Genomic DNA, 27,340 nt, shown 5'->3' with positions numbered 1-27,340 from the left:
GAATTCAACCAGAAGAAATCATCCACAATCAAGGGGGGGTGGGGCTGGCCATGTTTTCTTTATTTTCTTTAAACTCCCCTGGCCCCAAATGCTGCTGCCACTATCCCCAAAGACCCATAAATTAATGACTGCAATACCATACTTGGAGGAGGTTTTCCAGAACATTTTGTACAGTGTCGTTAAATTTGGAATTCATCTGCATAAAAATAGGTATTGATTCCCATGCTTTGCATTGATGGAACTGGAATATTAATACCGGTAATTTTGATTATTTTCTGGTGTAGCTGCAGCAGTTTTGAGATGCTGTGACAGACAACAAATCCAGGGAATGGGGAAGGAAGAACACAGCCCTTTGCTTCTAATTTGTTGCTAATCATTGCTCATTTTAGCAAAGAACAATCATCTTAACAAACAAAATTAATCTTAGCAGTGAAGAAAACTTCACTGGGCAGTGGCTACCTGATGGTTCAAGGGATGGGATTTGAGGCTCCCTCCCAAATTTCCAGCAGACACATTTTTGCCCCAAATCCACATCCCTGCAGCCATTCACTGCTGCCTCCAGGTCTGGGGCACACCTTGGTTTTGAAGTATTTGCTTAAAACTCTTGTTTTAAATTCCATTTAATTGTATACAGAATGAGAGTTTTCTGTGCCCAGGCACAGAAAACAGAAACATCTCAGTTGATATTTGTGAACCAGGCAGTGGGGCCCTGAGGCTGAAGGCAGCAGAGGGTATATTTAAACATGCAAATTATGCCTCTCATTGATGAGCCCTGCCTGGGCTTCCCTCCACAGGACTTTGGAAGCAGCTTCCTATCAGGATCCTCCTGGAATCACAGAGATGTGATTTGGGGGAGAGAAAAATCTGACCAAAAAAAAAAAAAAAAAAAAAAGAATTAAATCCTTAATCCTAAAACCAGGAACTAGCAACCTGTTCTGTGTAAAATCAAAGATATTTTTTCCCTTTCTGAGCTGGCAGCCAGGTGTGTTTTCACACCCACCTGCTTCCCTCCTATTTCAGCCTCCGCGGAGCCTTTGTAGATTGGCCGGGGCTTTGTTCCTGAGGACAAAAGTCCACCTCCACTAACGACTCCCCGAGCTTTGGAACAGGATAACCTCAGGGATTTGCTTAAGGAGAAGCTCTTAATGCACCAGAGTCTGAGTTAAACAAAGGCAAAACTCGCTCAGGAGGTTCCTCAGCCGCAGCTGGTCTAGAGCAGGGCGCTTTGCCATGCAGGGACAAGGAGGAGCAGCTTTGAAGAGTGAGAGGTTTATCTGGTTCCTGGGATGAAAGGAGAGACTCTGCTTGCATCCCTTGAAAACCAAACCAAACTGGCTTGGGAGTCAGGATTTCTGTCAAAGGCTGCCCGGGGAAATGATCACAGATGATGAAAGAAGTGCATTGGAGTGTCTCAGCTCTGGTGTGGATGCCCTTATTCACCTCAAAGCACCTCATTGCAGCTGGTGAGCCTCATTCTGAAAGCAAAATACAAGAAATTGAATTATTTCCTTTCAATCTAAAGGAGTTTATTTAATTTTCCAGTGGTTTACAGTAGGGACAAGCACAAGCTGGCCTGGACAAGCAGAAAGGACAAGCTCATAGCCTGAGGTGCTGTGTTCCATCAAGTTCTGAAAATTGTGAATTAAATTAGCATCCAACTGAGGAGAACCTAAAAAAACACAAACAGGCAAAAAATCTTTACTTACCTGATTCGAAGGAGGTGCAATTAATCAGAAATACCTTTGTGTGTCACAAGCTGAGAATGAAATTCCCAGGAAGTTTCCAGCAGCACATTAACAGCATCAAATTTCATGGCGACATCAATCAAGACAAGTAGCCCTCGTCCCCCTCTTGGCACTTTCCTGCATACAATTGCCACTCAATTACCACCAGCCACTAATCAAGAGCACATTTTCATGCAAAAATCCCGTGGCTGAGGATTGTTATTTCTTTCTGTTGCCTTGTGACTTCCCTGCCTCACAGCCGGTTCTGTTAATGAATGGCACTTGATGGAAATGACACCGGGCTCTGCCCTCTTGCCTTGGTGGCTGGAAAAATTGAAGGTCAAAAAAAAAAAGTAAAGAAAAGTAGAGGTAGATAGAAAGTGGGAGGATGGATAGGAAAGTAGAGGCTGAGGAAAAAAAAAATAATAATAAAAGGAAGGCTGAAAAGTAGAGGCTAAAAAAGGGAGGGAGGTTGAAAGTTAATGCCAAAAAGGGGTGAGAGACTGACATGAGGGCAGGCGGAGAGGGGGAAATTTAGGAATGGTGCTCACCCTTAGCACTGTAAATATTCCCAGAGTTACACAGGACATCGCTGGACCACACCCACCAAGGAAAAGCACACCGTTTATCAGGAAAAAGTGAAAATTCTGGGAAATAAACGGTATTGCCAAGTCTCCTCTGGAACCAATACAGACTCAGAGATCGTTTTTAAGGGATCCTGACTGGTTCCCTTTGTGTTCTTGCTCTTTCCACTCAGCGTTTTTACTGTGCCTTTCTAAGGAGCCCAGGTAAAAGTGTGAGGAATGAGCCCTCTTGCCTTGGGAAGAGGTGAATATTCATTAGATTTAGGAGTATTTCCAAGGTGCTTTTTGAAAGTGGGATTTACTAAAGCATTTTAAAGTGTCCTGACCTAGAGCATGTCCTCAGCCCTTTCATCTTCTCAACCTTAGAGGGGCAGCACTGGAATTCCTGCCCACTTTGGGCACAGTGTGTTTGCTTTTTAATAACTTTAATATTCCAGCTGCAGGAACCCCCTCCATCCATTCTGTGAGTGGGGGACAGGTGACAGCCAGGGACACCATCTCAGCTGGCCTGGGGGGTTCTGCAGCAGCTGCAGTGGGGTGAGGGGTCTGCTCATGCCCTGACATGGAATTACATAACATGACACAAAACCTCTGGAAAAATTTCCTATTATACACAAAACCAGACTGTTTTTGTGTATATGAGGCATGTTTGGGTGCTGTAAATAGGCTGAGATGACTTTGCTCCCTGGCAGACTTCTCCCATGTGCACAGAAGGCCAGAGGTGTCCTGCCCAGCCCCACTGTGATTGCCCACGCGAGGAATTTGTTGGGATATTTCACACAGGAATCCAGGATTTGTTAGGATATTTCACACAGGAATCCAGACACTGTGCTGTAAATGAGGAGAAAATTTAGACATTACTCACTTCCCTTTGACTGTCAGCTCCTCTGGGCACGATGAAAGCAGCAGTGGGTCCCAGCTATTCAGCTTGCTCTGCTGTTGTATCTGGGGCTCCTGCAAGTCCTGTGTAGTGCTGCCAAGACCTTGGAGAGGGTGGAAATCCTGACAGGAGAATGTGACTGCTCTGCCATGGGGATTAGAGTTCAAAGTGCTCTCAGCCATGGTGCCCAGTTGCTGTCTCCAGCTGACAATGACCAGCAAAGATCATGGAGACACAAAACCTGTCTTGGGACTGCTGCTTGAGGCCTGCTGGTTTTCCAACCTCTGCCTTTGATGCTTTAACCCCTGACAGACAGGTAGTGAGGTTTAACCTCAGCTGGCAAAGCAGCACCACACAGCTGAACAGATAAAGCAAAAGCTGCACAAGCAAGCAAAGCAAAACAAGGAATTCATGCACTGCCTCCCATGGCAGGCAGGGCTCCATCGATTACTTGGGAAGACAAACCCAGAATGTCCCCTCTCTTCCTCCTTCTCCCCCAGCTTTGTGTGCTGAGGGTGATGCCATAAGGTCTGGGGTGTCCCTGGCTGTGCCCCCCAGCTCCTCCCTGCTGAGGGTGAGGAGCAGGACAGGCCCTGGCTGTGTGCAATCCCTGCTCAGGGAGAGCTCAAACACCCCTGGGTTATCAGCACAAAACCAAACCCAGCTGCTCTGAGGAAAATTAACTCTAGCCCAGCCAAAACCAGCACACCAGGTCCTCTGTTGGTCTCCTGAGCATTAGAGGGACCAGCCTGGTCCAGATTTTGTTCCTTTTCTGTGCATGGTCACTGATAGAGCCTTGGTGAGAACTCCCTGAGAGCAGACATAGATTAGAGGAGATAAGGCAGGGAGCAGGCTGTGGGGATGCAGGGACATCAGATGGCCAGGAAGGGCAGGCTGTGGCTGGATCCAGGAGCTGGGAAGGTCCTGGAGGAAATCTGCACCAGCTGTGAGGCTACAGCAGAACACTCAGGGGGAAGGCAATGTGAGAAGGGCAGGGACTGCTGGTTTGCTCTGAGGGGGTGCTGAAGGGCAGCAAACACAATCTGCCACTCTCAGGCAGATTGCTCTGGTGGGAGGGGATGCAGAAAAATTGGTTTATCACACAGTATTTTAACTTTGACTTCCCAGGGCACAGTGGCTTTGAGGTGAACTGCTGGTGCTAAATGAGAACCAGGCAGTCTGCAGGGAGATGGGCAGTGAAATAGGAACTAGATTTGGAGGAAAAAATCCACTTTTCTCTGTGCTATGTTACTGAGATGCATTTTTTAAAAATAGCTGTGATTCAGAACCATTAACAAGAACGTTTTACCTGGATCATTTCCTTTGGGAGTATTTACAAATCCCCAACAAGAGCAGGGACCAAAGCTAAGATAGAAATACAGCAATGTCATCCTGCAGGGAATGTACCAGTCCAGCTCCTCTGCTCTCAGAGGGACATCTGGCTGCTCCTGCATATCATTCCTGTTCAAATGACCATTCTGATGCTGTGCTTCTTGCCCTCTAGATGGTACCAAGCACCGAGGCTGAAATCGCTGATTTAACTGCCTGCTGTCAATAACACTGTCAGGCTCTGGGGGTTGTTAGAAAACCTCTTGGCTTTTCCATGCTTTTGATCCATATCCAGCTTTATAAATAGGTGGGGTTTGTGCCATTCAGTGTCACTGTTAGTTCAGCATGGGAAAGGGTGTGATGCAGATTAAAATAACGAGCCTGGAGGCACAGAGAGCTCAAGTGCTGTGTGAGTCTCAAGTGCTGCCGCCTTTGCTTTAGACCACACATTCAACCCCCGTCTAGAGAATGACCCAGTTCCTATAGGGGCTTTTTTTGGGTTGGATCCTTATTAGACTTGGCTTTTATAATTCCTGGAGGCTTTGGGGTGTATGGAGTGAACACACATCAACACCTTCCTCCCTGATAAACAGAGATCAGTTCATGGTGCCAGGCAAAGACGTGTACATTGGATATTGTCTGTAGCTAGGAAATTGCTTGCCTGGCTCTGAATTCTCCCCAGGTCTGGCATTCTGCTCTGCTGGGCTTTCCCTGCAGGCATCCAGAGCAGTCCCAGAGGGCAGCAGAGCCATCAGGCCACCGATGGCAGGGCCACACTGTCACCCCAAGGCTTGGCTGAAAACACAGACTGGAGCTGCTCCGTGGGTGCTCACCTTGGCTCACCTGAGAGGGATCAGGCAGGGCTTTGTTAAATCACCCCTTTCTCCCCAGCTTTAGGGCAGGAGGGTGTCCCAGCACAGCCACAGTGCCCAGTGCCAGCACTGAAGGGGTGACTGCTGCTGCCTTCCCCTTCTGGGGGAGAACTAAACCAAAACAGCTCTCAGCAAAACAAAAGTGATCTTGGCAAGTCAAACAGTTCATTTCAAACCTGTCTGTGATACCTGCATTTCTATAGCAACAAAAATAGGAGGTTTTGCTTACAAACAGTGTCTTGTACATCTAAGAATAGCCACATTTCCACAAAGTTCTTAAAAAAAGACACAAATGCTAGTTTGGATATTAAGATTAATATATTTAATCTTTCTTGTTTGTAAAACAAGACATAAATTTGTGTATAGATATAACATATATTTTTTTATTTATATATAATATATACAGACAATAAAAAAATTTTCCTCTGTATTAGACTGAGAGATTTATGGAGGAATGATATAGGCATAACGGGGAGCTTTGAAGAAACTCAGAGTTTCATACTAGGTAATTCCCAGGGAAAAGGAAAACACCCTGTCAGCCTTCAGCACTGTAACAGGCCTTGCCCATCATGGACTGAAGTCCCAATTGGCTCTTCCACTGGATATTTGCTACATGGTTCTTGAAGTCAGGAGGCTGTGCCCACAGCAGGATGCTCTGTGCCTTGCTGACAGCCACGGGCCAGGGGAGGTTATTGCACTCCGAGGATGCAGTATTAAAAGCACATTTGTGCATTTCCATAGCTCCTATGGAAGAACGAGACATTTCCAATGTGCATATTTATCAAAAATCATAGAGATGGGAAGCGACTGCTCATCCCCAAGGGCTGGGCCGAGCTGCCTGGCTTGGACAGCTGCCCTCACCCCCTGAGGCCAGGGCTGTGACCAGGGCTGTGCCCTCCTGCCTGGCCAGAGGGCTGTGACAGGGACAGGCACGGGATCCCGGCGGGACACGTGAGCTGCAGTGGGTGGCAGGGGGAGGGCAATGCCATGTGTGACCTTGCATTTCTCTCCTTGCTCTCTTTTGGAGGGTGGGTGGCTGCAGGGAAACACCAGTTAAGGCTGTCTCATTGATTATGTCTATTACTAGACTGGGAGGAGGAGCAGGAGGGGAACCTTGGGGTGGGGAGGAACACAACTGGGAATCATTTTACCATTCACCTAGGAGTGAGAACAAAAACCCCAAAACAATCAAAAACCCCAACTCCAAGTAAATAACCACCTCGGAGAACTAAATAATGCTTCTTATGGCAGTCAGCCTGGTGAAGACAGAAGAAGAACCCCAACACCCTGGCAAGGAGGACAGCCCCTGCCTGGCTCACAGTCATAGCTGATCCAGGGCTCTTCTCTGATGGTCACAGTGAAAAGAAATAGGAGAGGGTTTGGGCTGAGCCTTGGGGGCATGAACCTAACCTCTGGAGAATGGTTTGGAAGTGGTCTCCCCACAGCTGCCAGCCCACCTTCTGGCTTGCAGTGGTCAAAGATCAATCAGTCTGGGCTCCTTGCAGGGTCTCCAGCATGGATTCAGCCATCCAGAAGAGGAACACAGAATTGTTTTGGTTGGAAAAGACCTCTAAGATTATTGAGTCCAACCATTCCCCCAGCACTGCCAAGGGCATCACGAAACCATGTCCCCAAATGGCACAACTAAAGGTCTTTTTAACACCTCCAGGGATGGTGACTCCACCACTTCCCTAGGCAGCCTGTTCCAAAACCTGACCACCATCAGTGAAGAAATTTTTCTTACATCCAATCTAAACCTCCCCAGGCACAACATGAAGCCTTTTCCTCTCATCTTGTCTCTTGCTACCTGGGGAAAGAGACCTATCCCCACCTGGCTGCTCCCTCCTGTCAGGAGCTGTGCAGAGCCAGAAGGTCCCCCCTGAGTCTTCTTTTCTCCAGGCTGAGCCCCTTTCCCAGCTCCCTCAGCTGCTCCCCATCAGAATTGTGTTCCAGACCCTTCCCCAGCTCTGTTCCCTTCTCTGGACACGCTCCAGCCCCTCAGTGTCTGTGTTGTTGTGAGGGGCCCAGAGCTGGACACAGGATTTGAGGAGTGGCCTCAGCAGTGCCCAGGCAGGGGACAGTCACTGTCCTGGTCCTGCTGGCCCCACCGTGGCTGGGACAGGCCAGGTGCCATTGGCCTCTGGCACACCTGGCTCCTGTTGAGCTGCTGCTGAGCAGCTCCCCCAGGGCCTTTCCCACCAGGCCCTTTCCAGCCCCTCTGCCCCAGCCTGGAGCTGCAGGGGTTGTTGTGACCCAGGGCAGGACCTGGCTGGCCCTCAGCCCATGGAGCCAGCCTGGCCAGGTCCCTCTGCAGAGCCTTCCTGCCCTGCAGCACAGCACTGCCACCCAAACTGGTGTCACCTGCAGACTGACTGGGGGTGTCCTCCAAAGGTACTAAACAGGACAGGCCCCAGCACTGAGCCCTGGGGAACAATGCTGGTGATGGCCCCAGCTGGGTTTAACTCCATTCCCCACCACTCTCTGGGGCCCCTCCGTCCATCCATCCATCCATCCATCCATCCATCCATCCATCCATCCATCCATCCATCCATCCATCCATCCATCCATCCATATTTCTCCAGGAGAATGCTGAAGAACACAGTGAAGAACACAGTGTTAGATTTTTTACTAAAATCCACAGCCTTTCCCTCACCCACAGAGAGTCACCCTGTCATAGAAGGAGGCCAGGCTGCTCAAGCAGCACCTGCCTTTCCCCTGTGCTGGCTGGGCCTGATCCCCTTGTCCTGTGTGTGCCATGGCATGGCACTCAAGATCATCTGCTCCGTGACCTTCTCAGCACTGAGGTCGGACTGACAGCCCTGTAGTTCTCTGGATTGTCCCCCCTTGCAGGCACTGAGCCCTTGCCTGAGGCACAGGCAGTGCCTGTGCTCAGGACTAGAGCACTGGGGCTGTGAGAGCAGAGCCCAGTAGGGTGCCCCAGCTCTGTGCCAGCGTGATGGCAACCTGCCATAACCTGCTAGGACTGCTTGCCAAGCCCTAGCACAGCAGCAGGGGCTTGCACCCCAGAGATCCCTTCTGCTGCTAATTACGTTGTGTTTGTGGGCCAGGAAGATCCTGGAGGCAGAAGAGTTGTTTACGTGGCGAGACATTGGTTTGGCCCCAGAGTGCCCAAGTGGAGCCAGGAGATCTCAGCTCAGCTCCTGATAGCTCACTGGCCCACCACAAACTGTGACAGAGGTCTGCAGGAGCGAGGCCCAGAACCCCATGGAACCAAACTGGTGTGGAGATGGGGTGCCTGTACCTCCCAAGTACTGTCACCAACGAGCCAGTGTGGGACAACAAGCAGAGAAGCTGCTTGAGCCCCTGGACCAGCAGATTGCACAGCTTGTGACAGGGCACAAATGCACCCTTCAAACCCATCACCAACACAACCATGCATTCTGCAGAGATCAAAGAGTGTCTTGGCTACCGCAGACCCCGGTCAGCGTGGGCCTGCAGGCATCGCATCCTCAGCAGACCTGTGAGATGTGAGAGCACGGCCTGGCACACACTGCCTCCTTGGTCTTCACAGCTGGCTTTACTTATTGATCAGCGTCTTCAGGGAGCGTGTCAGGGTGCTCATGACCGTGGCCACCGTGGCTGACTGACGGGCGAGCTGCTCCACAGTCTGCTGGTGGCTCAGCGTCCTGGCCGTGGACTCCTCGGCAGCCTTCAGGAGGAAGGTGTAGTTTCTCACCACCTCCTCCACCTTGGTCAGCAGCTCCTGGCGCTGGGACTCGGAGCGCACAACGTACACCAGCCTCACAAAGGTCTCGATGAGGCTGCTTAGCACCTGGAAGCTGCTCGTGATGGCCGAGAGCATGTGGGTGGGACTCTTGTCGACGGCGGCCACGCGGCGGCAGGACGCCCGGAACTCCTTGAACTTGAGCGCCAGCTCCTGCTTGTACTCAGCCAGCTGGGAGATGTAGGGTTTGCAGTCCCGCACCTCGGGGCTCAGCACACACTGCCTCAGGATGGTCAGGAGCTCGTTGGTGTCCAGCTGCACCTGCAGAAACCCGTTGGGGAAGCTGTATGCATGGCCTCGAAGGGTGTTGATCTTTGCCAAGCTCCCCTCAAAACTGGAGGTCCTTAAATCTATCTCCTGGGTCTGGCTCTCATTGGGACTGCTGCAGGCTGTCGCGTCCAGGACCTGAAGAGTCCTGCTCATGACTGGGACCATCTGATTGTCCAGCTTCATTCCCGGGAGTATCTGCATGGGGATGGAATAGGACAGCTCATCCTTCTCGCTCCCGTCATCTGCCACATCGCATTTCCTGTAGTAGAAGCAGTACCGGATGGAGCAGCACTTCTCATCCTCCATGTCTTCATCCCGCAGCTCAGCAGGACTCGGGTACATCTCCTCCTGGACAGAGAACACTGCTGAACCCTTCTGGCTCTTTTTGTCCTGTGCTATCTGGACGTAGGAGGGGTCAGCCACTCCAGAGGCTTCCTGGATTTTGCTCTTCAGAACAGGACAGAGGATGCTGGGCTCAGGCTCTTTCTGGGGGCCTTTCTGCTTGGTTGTGTAGATGTTCTGGTAGACATCAGAGGACAGGGATGTCCTTTCAGTCTTATCTATTTCACTGACACTGTAGCGACGCAAGAGCTTCCTGTAGTGGGGCGCACCCATGCACTCCCCCCGGGAGGTGCACGTTGTCAGACAGGACATGCCGTTCTCTGGGTCTGACCGGTTGTCTCGGGACTCCAAACTTGTGGATCGGATCCGTTTGCCTTTGGAAGGGCTGCTCATGCTGGTCAGCCTTATGGCTTCCACCTGCTTCTGGTCATCTGCAACTTTATCCCTGCCTCGCCTCTCCAGTTCTGGCACCACCAGCTGGTTGGGGGGTGGCCTCATTCCCCTGCAAATCCGCTTGCAGTCGCAGCTGCGCCTTTGCTCCCTGGACATCCCTGGGACTTTCTGCACAGGACTGCTCCTGAGCTGGCAGCTGCAGCGCCCAGGGGCAGGTGGGTGCAGATACTCCTGTGGTGGGAGGTCACCTTTGCTCTTTGGCTTGAGCAGCTCTTCAAGGAACTCCAGCTCGTACTGCTTCACCTTCTGCAGCTGGGCCTGCCGCTCGTCCGTCTCCTTTTTCAGCCGGGTGGGAAATGTTGCAGAGAACAGGTTCCTAAGCCTGAAGGGAGCTTTTGGGGCTTTGGGTTTAGCTGGGACATCAGCATCTTGCTGGGTTACCTCCAGGACTTTCTCTACTTTTTTGGAAGGCACAGTGCTAATCTGCAGGCTCTCAGATCTGGGCACCAGCTGGATTGGCCCTTTGGCTTCCTCACTGGTGCTCCTGAAAGTGCTACCAGGTGATGGAGAGTGCACATTGCTGCTCTCAGCTTTTAAGATTTTGGCCGAGCTTTCCTGTTGTATTTTCTGTCCTTGGTTTGAAGGAGCTGAGTGTTTCTGCAAGATGAGGTTTGTGGCTTCCCCACCTGCCTTCTGACCTGTCTCTCCACTCGCAGCTTTTCCTGCAGCATCTCTACTCACTTTTTGCTGGTAGCTTTTAGAGGCAAAAGTCTTACTGGGCATCATTTCCTCGCCTGCTGAGGTGAGGTGGAAAGCTTCAGCCTGACTGCCAGGAGCTTCCTTAGGACTTGGAGAAACTTCACAGTGCTGCTGTGGAGAGACCTGCTGCTGCTGCTGACAGTTACACAATGTCTCTGCAGTTTGTGGACCTCCTTTAAGTGTCAAGGACTTGCTGCTGGTACCATTCATGTTCTGGTCTTCTTTTAAGGCTGATACCACTTGGGGAGCTGAGGCTTTTGCATTTGCCACCTGCTGCAGAGCAGCTGAAACGATGGCTGAAGTTACACTGCTCTTCTGGTCCAGAAGCAGCTTGGAGCTCGGCTGCACCTCTTTGGGCATCTTCTCTTGTAGATCCTGTGCCTGCTCCCTGCTCGGGGCTGCTGTGGCATGCAGAGATACCTCAGAGGCAGCTTTTGTGTGACCTGCAGCTTTGCACTCAGAGCTTGGCACGGCAGCCCCCTTGCTCTGCTCACTGAGCTGGGGGCTCAGCCCTGGCTGGGCAGCCGAGGTGCAGCTCTGCTCCCTGGGCTGCTGCTCCTGCTTGCTCTTGCAGTTGGTAAGGCTGGGACTTTGGGTGGAGAAGGCTGGCTTCAGTGAGGGGTCCTGGCGGCTCAGGGGGTAGGGAGAGGTGAGAACAGCCTGGGCAGCACAGCTCTGGATTCGGAAAGGCAAGTCCTTCCTGGCCAGGAGGTTTTCTTTGTTGATGTGTTGGGTGAGGAAGTAGGCTGCGTTCTGGTGCTGCTTCATGGCAGAGACCATCTCCGAGACATCGGTCAGCTCCGAGGAGTTTGTCTCGTGGCCAGAGTCCAAGGATGACTCAGGAGTGATGGCAGCCAGGACAATAAGACCTGAGGAGGGACACAAAGAAAACCCCACAACAACCCTCACAGCACAGTGCTGTGTGGAGGAGAGGGGAACTCCTTGTGGCAGGAGGCTCCCAGGAATGCAGGGCACATTGGAGAAACTTCTGTGACTTCTCACAACTATGAGTTAAGGCTTGTAAGGGAAATCACTTGGTCAGCATTGAGCTGGCTTGATAGCTCAATTCATCAAGAGCTTCTGGCCCAGGAAGAGATCCTGTGAAGCTTTCCATTGTTGGTGGTAGCAGAGCTATAGGGATGTGTCTGGCACAAGAAGGAAAATTGGGCAACAGGTACTCTGCCACAGTGAGTAGGGCAACCAAGGTGGGAAGAGGGACAAAGGACTGTGCTGCCAGCAGGCTGGTCCCAGAGTCACCCATCTGGCAGCAGGTTTGCCTTGTGAAGAGCTCACACACTGCAAAACCTGGGTGGGAACCTGCAGAGACCGATGGCCAAGGGTCCCAGCTGAGGGGGTCACAGAGGGGAGGAACTCACAGTGCAGGCTGGTTAGGGACCCGCCCCAGCATCGTGGCATATGGCAGATTTGGGACAAACCAAGAGACTCCTTCAGCCTCTGCCAGGGAGAGGAGTCCCACCTCAGCTTCTCAGAAATCTTCTGAGCAGCAGCTTGGCTGCTCCTGCTACAGCCTGCTGCCACAATCTAGTTTTTACTAGAAGCTGCTTCAAAGTCACTTATAGGATAGGGGGAGACTACAGGGAAGGATGTACAGTAGGAAAGAAAGGCTATAAAGGACAAAAGGGGAGTCACAGCCACTAAAATACCTGCTGTCTGCTGTGGTGGGGGATGTGGACAATCCTCTGAGGCAGCCAGGGCTTCCAGCGCCTGCAGGGTGGACACCAGGGCATCGTCCAGCTCCTGGGCGTGGTCTCGGACGGTCCGTGGCTGCACGCTGTCGATCAGGGTGACCGGGATCTCGTCGTAGAGGATGCCACAGAGGTGCCGGCCCTGCTCCTGGCTCTGGGCGGCTGCCCGGCGCTTGGGGTCGTCCTCGTCGGAGCTGTTGTCTCGGAAGCCAGGAGGGGGAGCGGCGATGGCGGGGAGCAGGGATGTTGTCTCGTCTTCTTCCTCGTCATTCCCGGGAGGGGGAAGCGACATCAAGTCCACGGTGGTGTCGCGGGTGCTGCCGGGCTTGCCCGCCGTGCCCGAGGCCAGCCGGCTCCTGATCCTGGCTTGGCAGGACTCGCAGTACAGGTGGGCGCTGTCGCTGCGCAGGTGCGTGTCTATGGTGTGTGCCCTGGCCCTGCTGCCCTGCCTCTCCTGCTCAAGGCCAGCTGGGTCGAACTCCTTGGCTGCCCCGTTGTAGCCTTGGCCAGAGCTTTTGGAAGTGGGGTCAGATTTGGTCCTGGGACGAGTTTCCTCAAAAAAGATCAGGTTTTCATTGATATCCGTGGCGCTCTCCCTCTCCTTCCTCTGCTCTCGCATGTGCAGGTAGCAGAAGCGGATGAGCTCCGAGTCCCTGCTGGCAGCAGCCCCGGCTGCTCCGGGGACAGTGGCAGAGCCACCCACCAGCCCATTCTCCTTCTTTCCCAGGTGCCCTGCCGTGGCAGGCCGCTGGAAGTTGTGTGCGTTGATGTAATCTAAACCAAAAGCACAACAGGCACGTTAGCAGCAGCACCCAGTGAGGGGAAAACAGCCGGGGAAGCTCCTGCCCACCCTGGAGAAACATCCCTGTGCTCTCTGCCCTCCAGGGGGACACCCACGCTCCCTGCAGCACAGCCAGGCCACCTGATGGCCTTTGGAAAACCTGCTGGGCCTGGCTGCCAGGAATGAGGGTAGGAGAAATGTCCTGCACCACAGAAGGAGCTGGAAGGGACATTTCAAGGCCATCTGGTGCAATCTCCCTACAGTGAGCAGGGACACCAACTAGATTGGGTTGCTCAGAGCCATGTCCAACATTGAAGGAAACCTTGAATGTTCCTGTGCCTACACCTCACCACCCTCATCAGAAAACCCTTCCTCCTTGTATCTAATCTGAATCTACTCTCTTTCAATTTAAAACCACTGCCCCTTGTCCTATAGCTACAAGCCCTATTAAAAAGCCTCCCTGAAGCCTTCTCTTCTCAAGACTAAAACCTCCAACTCTCTCACCCAGGAGAGGTGCTCCAGCACTCTGATCATCTTCATGGCCTCCTCTGGACTCGCTCCAGCAGCTCCATGTCCTTCCTGTGCTGGGGACCCCAGAGCTGGAGGCAGCACTGCAGGTGGGGTCTGACCAGAGTGGAGCAGAGGGGCAGAATCCCCTCCCTTCACCTGCTGGTCATGCTGCTTTTTGGGCAGCCCAGGACACTCTTGGCTTTCTGGGCTGTGAGTGCACAAGGCTGGGTCCTGTCCAGCCTCTCATCCCCCAGCATCCCCCAGTGCTCCTCTGCAGGGCTGCTCTCCATCTGTTCATCCCCCATCCTGGATCAATACTGGGGTTGCCCTGCCCCAGGTACAGCACTTCGTACTTGGCCTTGTTGAACCTCATGAGATTCCCACTGGAGCTTGTCCAGGTCCCTGTGGATGTCATCCATCCTTCAGGACTTCAACCAAACCACCTCAGCTTGGTGTCATCTGCAAACTTGCTGAGGGTGCTCTCAATCCGCTGTGTCCTTGAGGAGCACATGAAACAGTTCTGGTCCCAGGACAGGTCCCTGAGCTCGATCCCTCTGCTGGGGGCAGGTGAGCAGAGCCAGAGCAGGGCTGGCCAGCACAGCTGGCCCTGGACATCCACAGGGATGTGGGTGCTCATCACTGACCCACCAGCTGTGTCCAGAGGGCAGCAGGAGCAGCCCAGCTGCTCCAACAAGGAGCTCCAGCCTCAGCCTGCCAGCTCACATGTAATATGGCAAGAAGGAATTGTTGCCATTTTTGGGTAATGTTGGCCACACCAAGCATTGTTCATCAGGAGACTACTAAAAGTGGAGTAATATTGCCTTTTGGGGAGACATCCACTGTAGTTTGGCTGTGTTCCAGTGACAGGAACAGCCCCTTGTCCCTCACTGCCTGTGATCCATGTGCTATTTCTATCAGGCTGACAGCTACTGGATCAGGCTGGCTATAACAGAGCCTGCTGCTCTTGCTGTTAAGCATCTCCCAGTGACAGCCTCCCCTTGTTCCCTTCTGCGGGGAAAGTGCTGAAATAATACTTGAATTTCTGGCCAGAGGTCCATCCCTCAGGAGGGGAATCTGTCTGCATTGCAGGTTGGATTGTGCAGCTGTGCTGAGAGCCAGGGGATGCAGGTTCTGTCTGACCAAGGGGAAATTAAATCAAATAAATCCTAATTAAATTCATTAGCTCGACAAATTGGACAATTTGTCTCCCCAAACACATGTTTGTATTATACTGTTCATCACCTGCAATGCTAAAATCCCAATAAAAATAAAATCTCTTTGATGCCTGGCCATGGCAGCGCTCAGAAATGACAGCTGGGAGAGGGAGCACAAGGCTGCCAGAGCTGTGTGGGCTCTAGGAGGGTGGCAAAGGATGAGGCAGAGGCTTCCTGGCTGCCCATGCCAAGCCAAGGCTTGCTGCTGAATGGGGCCAAACCCCAGAAATCCAAAATCCAGCTGCTGCATGCTCAGGAAGGAGAGAACTGTCTGACAAGGAGCTGAGAGAGCAGCTAAGGGCACAGAGCTGGTGATGGCTGAGGGTGAGAGTGGGGAGAAGAAGGGACAGGGAGCTGAATCACCTGGGTAGCTCCAGCAGGGCACAGTGGAGGGCAAGGCTGTGGCATATTGGCTCCACAGGGAAATGCAGAGATGGATCTCACTGACAACACTCAGACAGCGTGTGCATTTCTAAAAATGTCTGCTGTTCAGCAGGAGGCTCTAATGGGCCTCAGGGAAGATGGATGTGCTCCTCTTCTAGGTAAAAGCATAGGCCAAGGCTTGATTTTTACATTTAAGATTCTGGCACAGTCTGCCTGCAGCCTGGGAAGTCTGGGCTAACTTAATTCATCCCAGTGGGGCCCTCTCCTGCAAGGATGTGCTAATGATCAGCATCCCTGCTCCCTGTGATCCACCCAGCTCTGACAGCTCAGCCTGCAGCCCTGAGGAGAGCAGAATGTGAGCAGACTGTTTGCCCAACACACCCTAAACCCACTCCTGCTGAAGGGTGGCTGGGCTGAGTGCCCTGGGTCTGCAAGGGGCCTGCTCCACTCCATGGTCACAGAGGTTTTCAGTGCACCCAGGAGCATGGGCCAGGCCACCCAGAGAGGGCTGGCACAGACCCACTGCTGTCCTACCACGCTGTGAGTCCCTCTCACACTCACTCCCACCCCTGCAGGGTTACATTGGTTATTTGAGACTATCAAGAGCAGGGCAAGACCTACAACTCTTTTTGGTAGAGGTTTGGATGAAGACCCTGAAGCGAAATCTCAGGAAAAAATTCTGGCTGTTGTCACAGTAGCTAGAATGTGGAAAACACCACCTGCCTGTGCTGAGACACCCCAGAGAGGCCAGGAACTGTGGGTGCTGCCAGCCTCCTGCCAGGCCCTTGGGTGAGGGGTGCTCTGCCCTTCTCTGACTCCCCACAGCCACGTGTCCCTGTGGCCCTGTGTCCCTGTGTCCCTGTGGCCCATGTCAGGGTGGCAGAAGCCAGGGAAGGAGCACTCTGATGGCAGCTAAACCAGCTCAGTTGCAAACACCCTCTGCTCACAGCAAAATGTGATTAAATCCATAGGGCAAACCAGGGCAGAGCACAGTGAAGCTGTCAGTCAGGGGCACAGAAGAAGAAAGGAGAGGAAACTGCTGGTACTTACACCAAAATCACCTGCCAGGCCTGTTGTGGATTCACTGAGGTTGCTGCAGATGCTTTTCTGATCCCTCTTGTGAGAGTGTCCTCCCACAGGTGCCAAATCCATGCCTGGGTGCCTTCCTCAAAGGCACCAAGTGCTTTCCCCAGGACCCTCTGCACTCCTCCCACCTCCCCAAGCCAGGCCCATCTTGAGAAGGGAGGTTTGACACTGGCAGCTAAGCTGAGCACTTGTCACAGCCCTCTGGAGCTGCAGTGTCACTTGAGAGCTCTGGGAGTGACCTTGGGTTGGTATTTTGCCCATCTCCAGTCACTAAACCATATTTTATATTTCCTATACAAAATATATTGGATGTGAACAGCAGCATGTGGTTCATGGCTGGCTCTTGTTTGAAATCACTCTTGAGAATCACTGCTCTTTTTGGAGGGTGACTCACACCTGCAATCCATCCTTAGGGGACAGCATTGGTGCCTGCTGGGACAGAAGCTCCTGCTGTGTCCAGAACAGCCTCCTCCTCCCTGAAAAGCTGGGACAGCCAAGCTGCATTCCTGATTTGGGAAATCAGCAGAGCAGCCAGGCTCACAGGGCTGCCCCTGAGGCTCAGAGCCCCAGGCTGGGGGCAGCAGTGTCAGAGGCAGCAGGAATGCAGCCCCTGAGCTCACACACTCAGGTGGGAGCAGGATGCCAGCCAGGGAATGCACAGGCTGCTCTGTGAGCCCCAGCATGTGGCTGGCAGCCTTACAGGCCTCCTCTAACAGCACCTCCTGGAGCTGCTCCAGGAGCTGCCAGCACAGCTCATGGGGAGTGTTTAGGGCCTGAGCTGACACCACAAGGCATTTTGGCTGACCCAAAATGAGCACCTGTCTCCCTGCTCCTTATTTTCTGGTTAAAGAAGGAGTCTGCTGCTTCTCCAGGTGGAGCTGCCAGAGAAAGCCTTTCCCTTCCTGATGCTGCAGAGTGCTGAGCACAGGGAGGGCAGGAGGCTGGGCAAGGGGCTGGCACAGAAAGCAGAGGCTGAAACGTACCTGCCTTGATAATCTGAGGTGGGGGTGGCTGGCTGGGGGCCCTGGCCAGGATCATCTTCTTGGAGTCCACCAGGAGCCGGCAGTAGCCCGCGATGAGGCAGGCGAAGTTGGTGGCTTCAGGCCACTCCATCAGCAACACCAGGGGCTGCAAGGCAGGAGGGGCACAGAGAGTGAGGGCCCCTGGCTCAGCTGATGGGCACCAGAGCTGCTCAGGGCTCTGCTGGGCCCTGCACTGGTGGAACTGGTGAGCTGCTGGTGCTCCCAGCACTGCCAGGTGAAACCAGGCAGCTGCACAGCCTGGCTCCAGCTCACCCAGCTGAGCACAGGAGAGTGCCTGGCTGCAGCTGAGACTCCTGCTTGCTCAGGGACCCACACCAATGGCCTTCTGGTCCTTTGTGTGCATATCAGTGCTCTGAGCCCACCTGCAAGCACCTGTTCAACCATCAGGGCCTTGGGAGGAGCACAGGGAGTTTGGGAGTCTCCAGAGCTGTCAGAACCCCTCTTTCATTGCAGGCACTGTGTTTCCCTGCCATAAATTAAAATATCTGCTTCCAGCAAGATGCCAAAAGGGCCAAACCCCATTACAGGTTCCCCCAGCTACCACTCTGAGACTGTGGATCTTATTTAAACCTAACCCTTTGGAAAATTAAATTTGTGCTTAGGAGCAGATGGTGCCTTCCCTTTTAGGAGAGCATTTATTTGCATGCTAAAAAAGATCTTTGCTTGAAAGAGAAATAAAACTCAGACATGATCTGTGTGACACATATAACCCCACAGCACAATCTAGCAGCAGACAGTGTGACTCCCAGTTCCCAGATTGTCCCAAGCAGAAGATCAGCTTGCCAGGGAAGCTTTTGGGAAGGGATTCACTGTTACCCACCCAGTGAGGTCCTGGGCACTGCTGGGAGCAGCCTGGGCAGAGCAGCCCCTGTCAGCACAGCTCACCTGGGAGGTCCTTGCTCCATCTGAGCCCCCAGCACTGCTCAGGACAGACCCATGAGATGGGAAAAACTGACAAGTGCCTTCAACAGTCATGGCAAATGCAGCTCCTGCCCTCATCTACCCCTTGAACAAAGCACCTCCAGGTACTGGGGATATCTGAGCCAGCTGGGGATGCTGAACTGCTGCTCTCTCAGGCTGCCTGTCCTGCCACACTCAGCCTCTTGCACACTGAGAGCCCTCCAGGACTCAGAACAACTCATTTACCACATTGAGGGAACACCAAGGCTGTTTTACAAAACGCTTGAGCCTACACAGTGTGAAAAGCATTTAAGCTATTTTGGTTTTCTTGTTTTATAACCACAAGAGGTTCCTGGTACCCACTGGCCAGTTTTGTGCTCTGCTTATTATTTTCTTCTGTAAGCCACCAAGCCAATTCTGGCACAGCAAGGCCCATCTCAGGTCAGTGTCATGCTCTGGACCATAAAGTGCAACAAATTTGGGTGTGAAGTCATCAACATGAGATCCCCAAGCCATGCCAGCCCCTGGCAGATTTCTCCCAGGGCCAGGGTAAAGAAGTTCCCTCTTTGGCTGCTGTGCAGGAAGATAAAGGGAAAGAAATAACTTGATGTGGAGGAGAAGCAGCCTGACAAGTGAACGTGCTCTGCTGAGAGGCTCTGCCCCTGCCTGCTTGACAAGGCTCTTTCTGAATCTTGGAAAATAAACCTGAGATGACACAGATCAAAGGGGAAGTACCAAACCAGAGAGAGAGAGGAGTGAAGAGGTTCTCAACATAGCTCAGAGGAGGCAGGCATGCAGTGGTGGGGGGTGACACCTCTTAGCCCAGCTCCAGTCTTGACATAAGTGATGAAAGGAAACCATGTGTTCTGTGTATGAAGCATCCTTAAAACAAGTGGCTTCTACACAGGGCTAAGCCCTCCTGGATTTTTCAAGCCATCTGTTGAATGAGGACATATTTGTGCATTTCTCCTGCTCTGCTCTGCAGGGTTTGGAGTGCCAGCAGCAAGGCAGGGAGCAAATCCCAGTGGGAGGGAGGCAGTGGCTGATGAACACCCACTGCTGGGAGATTAAACCAAGGGGCCAAGGTGGGCTGAGAGTCCCCCTCCAAAAGGAGAATCAGGGGATAGTTTCCACCATGTGTGAATCCCACCAGGGCACAGTGGCACAGGGCTGTGAACCTTCACTGCCCCCATGTCAGTGCTCACCCTGCAGCCCCAGGGCAGCCCCAGTGCCCCAGCTGGTGACCAGCATCTCCAGGACCCATTTCCATCTTTCCATATTTCCCAGCTGGTGACCAGCATCTCCAGGACCCATTTCCATCTCCCCATGTTTCCATCTTGGCTCAGCTGCCTCTGCCTCAGGATGCTCCCACCCATCCAGAGATGGGACTGCAGGTTCTTGCTGGCAGGACACAGCCCCTGGATCAGTCCTCATGAAGGGTGACAGGACTGAGATACAACAACCCTGACTGATGTTTCTGGACTACAAATGAAACACCAGGGTGCTGTGAGCTCTCTACCAGTTCTCCAAGCAAGTCCAACCTCCAGAATGGCTTCCAGCAATAAATGCATGGCATGCAAGGCTTAACTGTGGCACTCTGCCCTGAAAAGGAGGAATCTTAAACCTGATTAATGTTACAGTTTGGAAAAGATTACTCTGATATACTGGCAGGGAAGCTGTGTGAGGTTTCTTCAGTTGTCAAACATTTAAATATTGTTATTGGGGATTAAATCACTTCAGGTGCAGCTTGGAGCCATTCAGCTGTGCTGTGGATGTGTCATCTCCCCATGGCCTGGGAGCCCACAGTGCCTGGGTGTTGTCCTGTTTTTTTAAGTTCTTCTAAGCCTTCTGATGTTTACATTTTTGTAACAAACTTCCTCACACACTTTCTGCAAATAACTCATTGTTTTGCATTCCTTTATGGAGGAGGAGAAATGTGATGGACTGTTGGTTTGTCCAGTGTCATTGGAGAGGTGGCACTGTCACCCTCCAATCCACTGTCACTTTTGGAAATCTGTAAATGCTGGAGTCAGAAATTAAACTTTCCCTCTTTTTTACCTTGGAAAGTCCAGTGTCCACGTTGTTTTATTTCATATCCTAGAGCAACACCTGGGTCTGTGTCCTGCTCATGGGTTAGGAGCTTTTACAAAGACACTGATTGTTGCTTATAGGACATGAAAGAACACAAGCACACACTGCTGTTCTCAAGGTGAAGAAAAAAGGGGGAAAGTTTATTTTCTGACTCCAACATTTATAGTTTTCTAAGAGTGACAGTGGATTGGAGGGTGACAGTGCCACCTCTCCAATGACACTGGACAAACCAACAGTCCATCAACTTTCTCTTTCTCTATAAAGGAATGCAAAACAATCAGTTATTTACAGAAAGTGTGTGAGAAAGTTTGCTACAAGAATGTTAACATCAGAAGGCTTAGAAAATCTTAAAAAATCAAAGCAACAACTGATGGTGAGCAAAGCTACTGCAGTCAGGCTGTGCATCTCCCCTGGCCCTGCTGGCTCCTCTGCTGCTCACTGACAGAGTTCTGGCATAGGATCTCAGCCCTTCCCACACGGGGTTATGACTGATTCTCTTTCTTCCACACTATTAAGTAGTTTTGCTGAGATTGCAACAGCTCAGCTGCCTTTGGCATGTCCACCCTGCTGCCACATCCCCCTGAGAGTGGCCAGCAGATCTGGAAGTGATTTATGGGGTCAAGAGGCAAAGAGACAACATGATTGCAGCAGCCCTGTTCCCCTGGGACATGATTCCACAAAGAGGAGGTGCCAGGGCTGGCAGCTGTTAATAATGGAGGTGTTATTTTTAGGCATTGGCACTCTTGGCCACCCTGGTCCATGTGGGCAAAGCAAACGAGATCATTTGGAGACAGCCAGGCACAGGTGAGCTGAGCAAATATTGACTTTGTGAGCAGGTGCACCAAGCACTTCCAGCTGAGGGTGCTGAGGGCTTTAGATGGCAAATTCAGGGCAGCTTTGTGGGGAGCTGCTCTAAATGAGAACAACCCTGAAGAACTGCAGTCTGTGCTTTGGGTTTCCTTGGCTTATGGCAAATAAGATTCACCTCCTTTCCCTTAGAAACATCCTGCAAGAGGCAGTGAGGGCTCCTGCCTGAGGTCAGGACTGCACAGGGCTGGGGTTTATTGTGTTTATTATCCCTGTGTATCTCCCTGCAGTTTTCTCAACTCGCTGCTCAATCTCAACCAAACCCAACAAAAAGGCAGCAACCTGGAGGAGCATGAATCTTCCTAAGTTTCCTAATCCCAGGGGTGCAGTAGGGGAGAGACTTGTGAGAGCAGCTGGAAGGCAGGGAGGGATGCAGCAGGGGCAAGAGCAGTGCTGTTCCCCTGAGCCCTGCTCAGCAGCACCATGGCCACAAGGTGCAGAGCCCTCTGTCCCAGCTGCTGATCAGGAGATGATGTTGATCACTGATGGGGAACAGCTTATTGTTCCAGACTGCAAGGCAAGGTGTATTCTATTACCATCTGCATGGCAGCTGGCTTCTGTTCAGTGGGCATTTTTCCTTATCTCTTCCACACCCACTCCTCCCTCTGGGGGACACCTGCTGATAACAGCTATTGAATGTCCCTGCATGGCTGATAAGAGCTACAGCATCCCATTGGCAGATGTGAGCCCAGGGGGAGGAGCCAAGCATTCCTACCTGGATATAATCTGGAGATTCTGGAACACCAGCACAGCTTCTGCACTGGATTCCCCAGAGGAACAGCAGCTGCCTCTCCTTCCCCTGGATCTTCAGAGGCAGAATCCATCCTTCTCTACAGGATCCCTGCTCCAGCAGAGCCACCCCTGGCACTGCAGGAGGGCTGAGCCACAATTCCAATGGGACTGTGCCAACAGCCTGACCCACAGGGTGTCAGGCTGGGTTCTGACTCTGGCAGTGTTGTTCTAGTTTACTGCATTGTTTATTTTATCCTTTTATTTTTCCTTCCCTATTAAAGAACTGTTATTTCCTGCTCCCATAATTTTTTTTTTTGCCTGAGAGCCCCTTAATTTAAAATGTATAGCAATTTAGAGGGAGGGGGTTTCATTTTCTCCATTTCAGGGAAGGCTCCTGCCTTCCTTAGCTGGCACCTGTCTTTCCAAACCAAGACACTTTTCAACCTGGATAACCCCTGGCTGTCCTCCCACCAGGCTCCTCTGGCCTGCCTCATGCCCACCAGCCCATCCTCTTCCTCATTCTCACAGGCACAGTCTTCCTGCTCCAGCTCCTCAGCAGCCCCCAGGGCTCTGCTTCCTTGGGGGGGAAAGGCAGAAATGCCTGTCTGTGTTTTGTCAGCACAGCAGCACCCTTAGAATGAAAACTCCAAGTTTTACACAGAAGCAAACTTACTGGGATAATCCTACTGCTCTAAAAACTGGCCAAACATCAGATTCCCAGGTAAAGGTTCATCTCTGACCTGTAAAGTTCCAACATGTAAGGGAGGAAATTTTCACAAGGATGCTCTTCCTACATCTAAATGTGTAACACCAGCCTGAAATTACTGATGGTTTGATCTTTCATGCATAATGGTTTCCTAGATTTTCTAGGCCTCATGAGGAAAGGACACCTTTTCACTCAAAGTTTCCTGCTTGACAACCAGTGTCTCTGTGAAGTAAAACTAAATTGGTCTATACTGGATAGAAGAAATTACTTTTGCATTAGCTTATTAATGATAAAGTGATTTTTCTATAATGCCCTGCTTTTAAATAAGATCTCAGTGTCCTTCTGGAGGGTATTTTCTTGCTCAAACAAAGGTCTGTAGGAAATTTTCTAGCCAGGGTTATGCTAGATGAATTTAACAGTCCTCATACTGAAATTAATTTATGATCCAATCTATTCATACTATAACCCCTAAGATGATATGCATTTCCTTTTAATCTCCCCCCTTTATCATGTACTTTGGGTCCTACCCTGCTTCCGTTAATGCACTGCAGCAGAAAGATGGGAGATGAATTTACATAATTTATGTTCCTTGGTTTACTTGAGCTGCACTGCCAAGTTTTTATTTAATAATACAGGCACCTGGGCCTAATGAGGCAGCAGTCAATTTTTCACTTCTACTTTGACCTTTCCTTCTCTCCCCTGCAGCATTATTAACTCAGCTCTATCAATACCAGGCTGCTTGTGACTAGGACCCCCATTTCCCACTTGTTGATCAATAAGGGCACTGCCTTGGTTAGACCTGCAGCTCTCTCCTTCCTTAGAAGGTTGCATTTTTTGGTTAGGTTTGGGGCTTTTTTTTTTTTTTTTTTTTAATGAACAAATCAAATTTGGCTTTACAGGCTTGGAAACCCATCCTCTCCACATGTCTGCATCTCCTGTTTCTGGCTGGCTCCTCTCCTGGGTGCCTGCAGGCAGTGCTCTGGGTGGTGCTGGAGCTGGGAAGTGCTGAGTTTTGCATCCCAGTGCTTTGCTTTTCATCCCATTCCCTTGCCTTATATTCCATTCCTCTGCTTTTCATCCCACTGCAAGCAGGGATCTGTGTCTGCCCCTCCCACCCAGGTACTGAGCCAAAGGAAATCTCAATCCCTCCCTCTCTCCCATGAGATGGTGATGGCCTTTCAGAATGGTTTCATGCAAATAAAGATTAATTCAGTATAAGGAATCAGAGCTGCAGGCCCATTGTCACTCCAAAGCTCGCTCTTCTTGTAGGAGAAATCCCAGGGGCTTCAGTCAGTGCTTGCAGGAGCAGGAGGAAGGTCAGCCTGGCCTGCCCTGGTGACTTTGATGTGGCTCCCCACTGTTTTCACACTGGGGTTTGGCAAACACACATCAGGTACTGGCCTCAGCAGCACAGCCCATCCCTGCTGTGATCAGCCCAGGGAGCACAGCCAGGCTTGGGGCTGGCTCAGAGGGCTCATCATCCATCACCTGTGAGAGGAGGGGGCTCCTTGGCTCCTTCCAGGAGGAGAGGAGAGGAGAGGGCTGAACCCCAGCTGTGCATGGTGCTGTGTTTTCCATGGCAGGCTGGAAGCACACCCTAGGACACCAACACCAGTACCCACATTCCAGGCACAGCAGCAGCAGCAGCAGCAGCAGCCAGGGACCTTTCTGAATTAATTTTTCCTTTAGTTTCCTCTCTCAAGTCTTGATCTCAGCTTAAGCACCAGGCTGGCTGCAGGCCCTGCTGGGAGACCAAAGTGAATTACCCCAATGCCTTTGATTGAATTGTGCCTGGCCAGCAGCCAGTGCCACGGGCTCCTGCCCCAGAGCCCAGCACAGGGAACAGGGCACAGCCTGGGCCAGCTCCTCTGCTCCTCTGCAGAGCTTGTCCAGGCTCAGGTGATCCAGCTGTCCCCCAAGCACCTTCTGTCATTCACATTCAGAGTGCTTCAGCAGCCTTTTTCCCAATGTCAAGCCTGTTAATAACAAAAAGCCCAGCAGTGTGCAGCTGTGTAAATCAGAAAGGAGAAATGCTCCATTGGAAAAGCCATTTCAGAAAGAACAAGCCCTCTGCTCCTGTGGTGGCTGTGGAGCTGCACAGCCAGGGGAGCCTGGAGCTGAGCAGCTCCTGGAGCTGGGGGAGCAGCCACCTCCTGTGCCCCCTCCAGGCTGCCAGGCTTGCCCAGGTGCCAGGCAGGAGCTGCTGGCATTGTCCTTGCTGGCAGGTACAGGAGGAACTTGCACTGCTGCCCCAGGGAGCTGCGTGCCTGCAGCTCCATTCTCAGCTGGCTCAGAAGCACTGGCCACTCTCAAATGCTGGTCCCAGCAGGAGGGGGAAGCCCCTGGAGATGCAGAGCCCTCTAACCTGGCAAGGTGCACTTAATAAAGATTATATAAAATGCTTAAAGATCACAGGAGACACCTTGTGCCACCTCCCTGCCCCCAGCACAGGGCCCAGACACTGAGTCCAAGGAGGAAGAACAGAGAAGCAACAGCCCCAGCAGAAAGGAGGCTTTGTCAGGTGAGAATGACCACTGGAACCTGCCAAATGACCACTGGAACCTGCCAAATGACCACTGGAACCTGCCAAATGCCACCTGCACCACTGCAGTGCAGCTGGGGACGTGCAGTCCTGCCCCCAGCTGCAGGCTGAGAACTTTCTCAGCATTCCCAAGCAGAGCTGCTCACTCCTTCCATGACTGATGAGACAAAACCTGCTCCTGTCCTCCCTGCAGCTCTCACAGATCTTGCAGGGAATAAAAATCCTTGGAATGAGCAGCAGAAGCCTGGAGGGTTTTATTTTTCTGTCCCGAGGTTGTGTGGCTCCTCTCTGAGGGGTTCTATCAGCATCTGCCCCCCTCTTGCCACAGTGGCAAAAAGCAGAGGTTCCAGATCTGGGTTTGTATCCCTGGGCTGTTTTAAACAGAAATTGAAGCCCAGGATGGAAAAACTCCAAAACAAACCAATAACTATACCTAGTGAATAATTCATAAGACAAACAGTGTTTCTTTTCCACCCGAAATAAATGCAAATGGTTTATGATCTCCTCAAGCCTGTTTGTTACCTGAAAATCTCCCCCAGCTCCTTCCTGGCAGGTGAGTCTGGGCTGTTGTTGCAGCTCAGCAGCAGGTAAGGATGTCTGGACTGTGCTGGCTGGTTTGGTCAGGCTGTTCAGGACCCCCAGCTGGGGGCTGATCCATGACCTGACCCTTTTTTTAACCCATTTTAGCTACACTTAGAAATTCAAGATGGTCTTTCTGCACAAAACCCTAAAGCATCATTGGCCATCTGTGTTTCCACAGTAACTCAGTGAGCACCTCCTACAGATTCAGGCTGGGAGCTGCCCCAGCACCAGCATCCTCTGACAGCAGCAGTGCCAGGCATCAGGGTGAGCAGCCCAGGGGGACATCCCCTCCTACACTGGAGCTCTGACAGGCTCCCAGGGGTGACATGGATTTGACAGGTCCCCAGAGCAGCCAGGACAACACTTTGAGCCCTCTAATGGTTTGCAACTCACAGCAGAAACTGATTGATTTGCAACCTGGGGCTTTAGCCAGTGACACGTTCAGTGCAATAGAATAATTGCAGAGCAGATTAGCAGATTACTGTGAGGTAATGATCTTTTTGCCCGATTTTCTTAGCCTGCCTCATCCATCCCTGTCCTGTGTGGGATTAGCATATGCCTGGTTTTGGAGCAAACATTCTGCCTTTAAAACCCAGCCCTTCAGATAATGGCTAAATGAAGACAGATAACAGCAGCCCTGCCCTGGCACGCTGCTGTTGAGCTGCTGGGATCCATAAATGGGGTGTTTGCTCCATTCCAGGCAGGCAGAGGGGCTTTTGGTGGCCAGAGGCAGCTGCCTGGAATTTCTCCTGGAGATAAAGGCACCGTGCATGTGGATGTGCTTGCAGGAAGGTGTGAGCTGCTTACTCCAGTGAGCTGGCTTTTCTCCAGCCTCTGGGGGGCTGGATAGCAGGGTCACAGGGGAAAGTCTGCTCCTGCAGCAGGAAAGGGCTGGAGGAGGCACAGAGTGGATTTCTGCAGCAGGGAATGGCTGTGGGGAGCAGCGCTGCAGGATCCGTGGACAAGTGCGTGGGAATTGCCACCTAATTTAGAGCAGATGGATGCCAGCACCACCCAAGCCTCCAGAGCATCTGTCCCTCCTGGGGCCAGCCTGTGCTGGGGGGCACAGGGCTCTCCTCCACACCAGGGAGGGGACAGCAGCACCCCAAGAGCTCAGTGCCATGGAGCTGGGTGACAATGGGGACAGCCACGCTCAGAGAGAGCACTCACAGTGAGCCACAGGAACAGGGGCATGAGCAGCCTGTCATTAATGCACTAATGGGGTCATTTTATACACACAAATCCCCCATTATTAATGCACTAATGGGGTCAATTTATACACACAAATCCCCCATTAT

At 51.9% G+C, this 27,340-nt stretch overlaps 1 protein-coding gene across 8 annotated transcripts in view; it reads right to left on the bottom strand.

Moving 5' to 3' along the window:
- Positions 1 to 5,688: 5,688 nt before the first annotated feature.
- The window catches only part of FRMPD3 (FERM and PDZ domain containing 3), a 66,170-nt gene continuing 44,518 nt past the window's right edge, over positions 5,689 to 27,340 (bottom strand). For all 8 annotated transcript variants that reach the window (XM_077186116.1, XM_077186120.1, XM_077186115.1 and 5 more), the window contains 3 exons: positions 17,563 to 17,707; positions 12,563 to 13,378; positions 5,689 to 11,767 (listed from right to left, as the gene is read on the bottom strand). In XM_077186116.1, coding sequence (XP_077042231.1) covers positions 8,928 to 11,767; positions 12,563 to 13,378; positions 17,563 to 17,707 — 3,801 coding nt within the window. In that variant the 3' untranslated portion in view covers positions 5,689 to 8,927. The remainder of the gene's footprint in view (positions 11,768 to 12,562; positions 13,379 to 17,562; positions 17,708 to 27,340) is intronic.

The sequence above is a fragment of the Agelaius phoeniceus genome, chromosome 14 (assembly GCF_051311805.1).
Source record: "Agelaius phoeniceus isolate bAgePho1 chromosome 14, bAgePho1.hap1, whole genome shotgun sequence".
Taxonomy (NCBI): domain Eukaryota; kingdom Metazoa; phylum Chordata; class Aves; order Passeriformes; family Icteridae; genus Agelaius; species Agelaius phoeniceus.
Note: the sequence above shows the minus strand (reverse complement) of the source record. Positions and strands in the feature narration are given on the sequence as shown.